Source organism: Typha angustifolia, chromosome 1 (genome assembly GCF_048772165.1).
Source record: "Typha angustifolia cultivar Huaian chromosome 1, ASM4877216v1, whole genome shotgun sequence".
Taxonomy (NCBI): Eukaryota; Viridiplantae; Streptophyta; class Magnoliopsida; order Poales; family Typhaceae; genus Typha; species Typha angustifolia.
Genome location: NC_133239.1, coordinates 1,164,623 through 1,172,100, shown reverse-complemented (window position 1 = coordinate 1,172,100; position 7,478 = coordinate 1,164,623). Strand labels below are relative to the sequence as shown.

The 7,478-nt window shown below is 37.6% G+C and overlaps 1 protein-coding gene across 1 annotated transcript; it reads left to right on the top strand.

Annotated features, from left to right (window-relative positions):
- The first annotated feature begins 723 nt into the window (after nt 1–723).
- On the top strand, nt 724–7,261 carry LOC140764402 (putative leucine-rich repeat receptor-like protein kinase At2g19210). The gene is made up of 13 exons (XM_073102960.1): nt 724–893; nt 988–1,537; nt 2,221–2,708; nt 3,039–3,177; nt 3,293–3,364; nt 3,436–3,507; nt 3,592–3,672; nt 3,897–4,057; nt 4,174–4,436; nt 5,163–5,289; nt 5,975–6,037; nt 6,125–6,314; nt 6,535–7,261. The coding sequence occupies exons 1-13, from the start codon at nt 785–787 to the stop codon at nt 6,992–6,994; spliced, it is 2,775 nt and encodes a 924-aa protein (XP_072959061.1). The 5' UTR covers nt 724–784; the 3' UTR covers nt 6,995–7,261.
- The last annotated feature ends 217 nt before the right edge of the window (nt 7,262–7,478 follow it).

The following is a 7,478-nucleotide window of genomic DNA, read 5'->3' as shown; positions in this document are numbered from 1 at the left end:
TAAGCATTTGGTTAACTAGCAAGTGGCAACCAAAGAGACTAGACTTATAAGACAACTATTTAATAAATGAGCAAGCTAGTAAAAGGTTGCCTACATCAGTGCAAAGGACAGGCAAGTGTTACATCTCATGAAATTATTATTTGTCTTTGCATGGACCTGTTCCTTAGTGGCAAATAATTTATTTGGAGGACTAACTTAATTATCTTATTCCATTGGTAATTTGTCATATGGACTGGCCGGATCGAATGCGAGAGTTATTCATTTCTAATTCTTTCCCTTGCGTGCTAATCCCAAGGATAAAGACGGATCGGATAGGAAGCAGGTGAAGAAAATATTCATACCACCACGGATAAACTATTCTCTCCTAATCGTCGCGGGACATAAAAGTCCTCTCAATATATATATATATATATACTTTTAAGTCGTGTTATATATATTACCATAACAAGCATCTCTATAATATTTGACCTTTTCTTTCTCCTAGTCATAGTTGGGAAGATTTTGTCTAGGATATACCTCGACTCCCATGTAACTCCTCGCCTATAAGATGACCCAGTTGGGCCCTGCCAACAACATACACGTGGTGTTCGACAATTCGCTGGGATACCTTTATGCCGTCTGGGAGAAGGAGAGGTCATTGGAATGATTAGATTAATGACGGAATAAGTGGTGGGAATACGAAAACCGTGTTTATTCTATCCAGATTTATATAACGGCTCATATCCTCCCTTTAACCTAACACTGCATCCATTAATCCCAAGGAGGAGAATAAGGGGGTTTGGCTATGACGATGAGATGCTTCAGCTCGATAACAATGGCAATGTGGTGGTGCTTAGCTTTTCTGTGCTTATCCGCCGTAACTATCCGAGTTCATGGCCAGCTTGATAGTCTTGGTAAGCTCTAAAATGCTTTAGTAAATCCTTTATACATGCATAGATATTTCCAGAAAAGTTGAGATCTTTTTCTTCTTCTTCTTCCTGGGTGCAGGTTTCATTAGTATTGACTGTGGCCTCTCAGAAAATTCCAGCTACGTAGATAGTACAACAGAAATACCGTACACCTCCGATGAACAATTTATCGACGACGGAATAAACCATGACATCGCGCCGGAGCACCGAACGTCCACTCTTTTCAAGCAATATCTGAACGTCAGAAGTTTTCCGGCCGGCGATCGGAATTGTTACACCTTAAAATCGTTAACTACAGGATTGAAGTACCTGGTCAGAGCTACGTTTATGTACGGGAACTACGACGGATTAAATAAGTTACCCATATTTGATCTTTATATTGGAGTTAATTTCTGGAAGACAGTCAATATTTCTGCTGCAGATTCTGGTAAGATAGTTGAAGTCATAACAGTCGCACAAGCTGATCAGTTGTATGTTTGTCTGGTGAATACTGGGCTTGGGACTCCTTTCATTTCTGGTCTGGAATTGAGACATCTAAAGACAAGTCTTTACCCAGCTGCAAACGCCACTCAGAATTTAGTTTATTATGTTCGGCTCAATATGGGACCAACTGATAATACTCGAATAAGGTGAGCTAATCGACTAATTTTATTTATTCTCTTTTAACGCCCTGAATTATGGTTCACACCTTACCTTATTCTTTTGGTTAGACGACAAAGGTTATATATTAACAAAATTTGAAGCTCTTGACGAACACATAACACTGTATAAATCATTAGCCTTTTTAAATTATATATTTTATAAATTAGATCCTATATTTTACCTATTTTATGATTTACATTCATTCTTTAACGATTTTGTAATCCGACTCTTTATTTTTCTTTATAATTCTCGTTTAATATCCTCACTATTTTTTTTCTTTCTCTCTGCCTCTCCTCTAAAGAATTCATTGATAGTTTAGATATTTTAAAATATTTTATATATTATAACGGATTAGTTTTTTATTGATCGGAGGGTGTTAAATGAGAATTATAAAAAAAAGTAGAAGTTAGATTATAAGAACCTAAAAGATGATGAGTAAATTATAAGATAGATAAAATATAGAGTGTAATTTGTAAAAAAAAAAGTTAAAAGTTTTTTAAAAAACAGCATTAGCTGAGAATAATATAAGGAGAAATGATCAACGATTTTTGTCTTTTTAATTTAAAATGGTTCACTGTTAGTTAGAGAAGTGGGTATATTGAGGGTGCATAAAAAAAAATTAAAAAAAAACATTATACAAAGAGATTAATTTCCGATGGAATTGTAACAGGTACCCAAGTGATACCTACGACCGGATTTGGATACCGTGGAATAACGTCCCTTACTACACCGAGGTATCCACCACCACCACCGTGCAGAATATTGACAACGATTTATTCGAGGCGCCTACGGCCGTTATGCAGACGGCGATCATCCCCGTGAACTCCTCCAAGATCGAGACCTACTGGGAGAATAGCCCCGAGGATAAGAACCCCGAATACGTCGTCGTGATGCACTTCTCCGAGATCCAAATCTACAACGACAGTGACGTGAGGGAGTTCAATGTCTTCATCAACGACCGGCCATGGTATTCCCTCCCATTTACTCCGCAAAAGTTTTGGTCCAACGTGATATACTCCATTACTCCAAGTCGGGGAAGTCCCCGGTATAACGTATCCATCAAGGCGACAAGCAATTCCACGCTTCCGCCCATCCTTAATGCTGTCGAGTTGTTCACGGTTTTGGGGGTCACCGAGATCGCCACCGATAGCGGAGACGGTAATAAGATAACTCTTGCCCCTGTTCTAATGTTTATCCCGGTCTTTTGCAGTAATGCTGAAATTAGGCCACTTTGGATGATCTAAGGGATTTTTTCTTCAAGGACATGTAAACGCTGGTAGTAATTGAAGTAATATTTAATTGTTGTGGATAAGCTTGTTTTGTCTTATCTCGTGAAGTTCTTCGTTTAATCTGTATGTTAACTAGAATGCTTGCAGGAATTCTGGCGTCCTTTAGTACTTTAGTTTGTTTTTTTGAATTTTTTTTCCGAATAGGGCTTGTGATATGCAATAATATATATATATTTTTCAATCCTGTTGATAATATCAGTTAGTGCAATCACGGCAATCAAGGCTAAGTATCAGCTGAAGAAAATCTGGTCAGGTGATCCATGTTCTCCCAAATCCTTTGCGTGGGATGGATTGAATTGTAGTTATCCTAGTTCTAGCCCTCCAAGGATCACAACTCTGTGAGTTTGCATAGACATGAAATTTTCAATTTTATATTCTCATAGATGAGTTTGCATAACAATGTAATTTTTGATAGTTTAATGCATTGGTTTCTCTTTCCTCTTTTGGATGCAGAAACCTATCATTCGGTGGATTGACTGGTGACTTAACAACAGCTTTTGGCAATTTGAAAGCAATCCAATACTTGTAACTTCCACAAACTTTAACTTAGATTCTTTACTTGCTAGTGTTCTATCTCATGGAATTCGTCATTTCAGGGATTTGTCTCACAACAACTTAACAGGATCAATTCCGAATTTTCTCTCAGAATTACCGTCACTCACCTTCCTGTAAGTATTGACAGTATACTGGTGATTATGTCTATCAACTGCATAATTAGAATTATGGTATAAAGATTATCTGCCTTCTTGCAGAGATTTGACAAGCAACCAACTCAATGGATCAATTCCTTCTGCTATCCTTGAAAAATCACAAGATGGGTTACTGACATTAAGGTTTGAGTTGTTCTTTGAGCGTACTATATATATATATATATATATGCAAATTGTGCCTCAAGATTTCCATCCTTGTGTGTTTGTCGGCTATTCCTTAACTATATGAGAAAGAAGATTTTGAAGTGTTCTAAAGATTTAAATTATTAGTACGCTCTTAGTTTTTATTCTTAATTCTTTTTGAGATGGATTAGTTGGATCTGACTGTCAGTTGGTTCAAATTACAGAATTGGAGAGAATGTAAATCTGTGTGCTAATGCGAGTTCATGTGAGCTGCAATCAAAGAAGAAGAGTTCCAAGATAGCTGTTATTGTAATTGTTCCAGTTGTTGTCGTTGTGCTATTGTTAGTGGTGATACTTGTTATCTTTATAATGAAAAAACGGAAAGGTAATTCATATTTCATAGTACAAAAACCACGGATTGTGCATTTGTTCCCTGCACTATCTTCGATGTATAAATCCACTCATGATCTTGTCTCATTTTTCTCCTACTTTCATTGAAAGGCTTAGCCAAAGGCATCTCTGTGAGGCCTCAGAGTGAAGGTCACTCTGCAACATCAAACAATTATGGAGACAGCCCATTGCAACTTGAAAATCGACAATTTACATATAGTGAGTTGGAAGTTATAACAAATAAGTTTCAACGTGAAATAGGGGAAGGAGGATTCGGTGCTGTCTATGATGGCCTTCTAGAGAACGGTACTCAAGTTGCAGTGAAGATGCGCTCTGAGTCATCTTCACAAGGGGTTAAAGAGTTTCTGGCTGAGGTAATCAACTCCAATCAACTCATCTCTTATTATCAGCAGATCTGGTGGTTTATCATTTATGTGTCTATTAATGATGGAATCGGAGAGCCATGTTATGGTGATTTTTTATGAGTTATATGGCTTCACGGATAGCAAATCTGATAATCAGAGTTGGCACACAAATTTAATAGTTTGTAAAGATGGTATGGCCACTGAAGGAAGAAGAAAAGAAACAAAACCCATAGCAAGGCTAAGTCAGCATAATATCTTCTGATAGCTATATCTAGTATAATATGGAGTTTATGAAACATTATTCTCATGTAGTCCACTTATAGTTGAAGTCCTCTGTCCAATATGCCGTCTTGGTATGCAAATGACATTCATAAAGCCCCTAAAGATAATAGTAGAATTCCTCATGCAGAACTGTTTAATTTATCTAAGTTCCAGAGGCTCTGATATTGGAGAAAAGTGGTGAAGTCTGCTTCTGACTTGCCAACTTTATCTGCATACTCTATGAAAAGTTGATACGGATAGATGGCAAGTTCTTTAAAGGTGTAGTGTCACTGACCACAGTAATTGAGATGCCTTATCTCCCATCACATTTTATCAACTAGATCAGATATTTTAAGTGATATCTCCAAATGTATTCATGATATTAATATATGAAATGAATGCATGTTCCCACCTTGAATTGATATTTTATCAAGCATTATCTGACATTTGACAATATTCTGGATGGTGTTTCAGGCCCAGCACTTGACAAGGGTTCATCACAAGAACCTTGTTTCAATGATTGGCTACTGCAAGGATGGAGACTGCTTGGCGCTGGTCTACGAGTACATGTCTGAAGGAACCTTACAAGACCATCTGAGAGGTCCTAAAATTTTAAGTTCTTAACAGTACATGCTTTATCCTGTGACCATAAATTGATCCACAACTTAGCCTTCTGATCTTGCTTTTCTGCTGCTGACATTTTGAAACTCCCCTACTTCTGGAGAAAAAAAGGAAAGCATACTCATGAATAGATATTTTAACTTACAATAATGTTGTGGAACCTAGTGATAATATGCAATCATATATCCTTAAACCATCAGCAAAGAAATGCAAGCATCTGTGAGAAACCAGCATGCTTTTGTATTTTCTTCCATAAGAAAGGATATTGAAATTTTTATTTGACATTTCCAAGTGAAGGATGCCTTTTGTACTACTATTCAATAGGATGGCTAATGCAATGTAGAATCAATTCTGATTAAAAGTAACTTCCTTATATTATTTTTATCGAATTCATCCAACAGAACCCGATGATTACTATAGAGAACTTGAGCTCATAATTCTTGCATATTTGATATTACTACTTTTTGGGTACTCTAGAATGCCACAGAACCTCCAAAGCCGTCATTTGTAAGATGAAATTCTCCATTGTTGTGGAGAGTAATGTCTGCTGAACCTTGTGACTCTTGTGGAGAGTTATGTCTGTGCATGAAGTAATACTACCTTTGAAGTTTTTGTATTATTGGAAAGATCTAATGGATTATTTTTATGATATTTTGCATGTAAAGCTCACACTGCTAGACCTTTGACTTGGAGGCAGCGACTTAGAATTGCATGTGAATCTGCACAAGGTTTGGCAGTGACATAAAGTACACTCTAGAACATTTATGGACTTCATTTCTATTCATATTGCAATTTTTGTTGACATTAACCTCCAGGGCTGGAGTATCTGCACAAGGGCTGCAAGCCACCAATAATTCACAGAGATGTAAAGTCCAACAACATCCTCTTGAACGCAAATCTAGAGGCCAAGATTGCTGATTTTGGGTTGTCCAAGGCTTATAATGGTGATCCAAGTAGTCATGTATCCACAGCTGTGGCTGGTACTCCGGGATATGTAGATCCTGAGTATGGTCCTCCTCTCTTTCTTACTGTTATCTTGAAATATTGAATTTCAAAAATAAGGGAGGGAAATGGTTAGATCAAACATGCAATCATAAAAGTGTTACCCTATAGCAGTTCTCCTTGAGAAAGTAAAACCAAGATAAGCTTTTAGTAATAAAAGTAATGTACTAAAAAGATGGCAATATTGTTACACTGTTCAGATAATATGGTGTGTATTTTATAGGTACTATAGGACCTTCCAGCTCAGTGAGAAGAGCGACGTGTTTAGCTTTGGGGTGGTTCTACTGGAGATGATCACAGCACAACCTGCCATAATAGGTGGCTCTGAGACAATCCACATAGCTACTTGGGTGCGACAAAGGCTCGCCAGAGGAATTATTGAGAGCATTATTGATCCAAGAATGGGAGGAGAATATGATGTGAATTCAGTATGGAAGGTTGCTGATGTAGCGCTAAAGTGTACATCTGAATCATCCAGCCAGAGGCCAGACATGACTGATGTCGTGATGCAGTTAAAAGAATGCTTGGAACTGGAGGAAGCTAGTGCATATTCTGGAAGCAGAAATCCATATGCAAGAAATGATAACGTATACAAGGCGCCTAGTGATGTTAGTCATAATAATGAATTCCAAACAGAAGAACTGGCGAGGAAATCTTTAGGCGCTGGACCTGCAGCAAGATAAGATTTGATTCCCTCTTCCTTCTCTTTGTGTAGCTGCTGTCATCGACCAAGCTTTCTGGGACCTACAGCAAGCTTTACTTGGTGATGTTTGATACATTAATTGTAACCTATATACATCAGACGTTCGCATGTGTGTATGTGTGTGTGCATGCTCTGTGTAAACTTTGTGTTTGTGCTTCAGCATCTGCTCTGTTTCTTATCATAAAAATAAGGAATGCTGTATGATACCAAGTACAGAGTGAACGAATCTTTCTTCTTCTTTCCTGAATCCTTCTTTCATTTTCCTCTTTGAAGTCGAAGGGTGTCAGACAGATGCTTAAACTGGTCGTCTCTGTTGACTTTGCAATTCGCTTCTTCCATGGGACTACCAAAAGGTCCAAATTAAGAGATCAAAGAATGTCTCAATAATTAACGAGGTATTTTAGGTTCCAAGTAAGCTCATTGGGATTGGACTGCATTTATGAGGCACTTCACTCCTTTTGTCA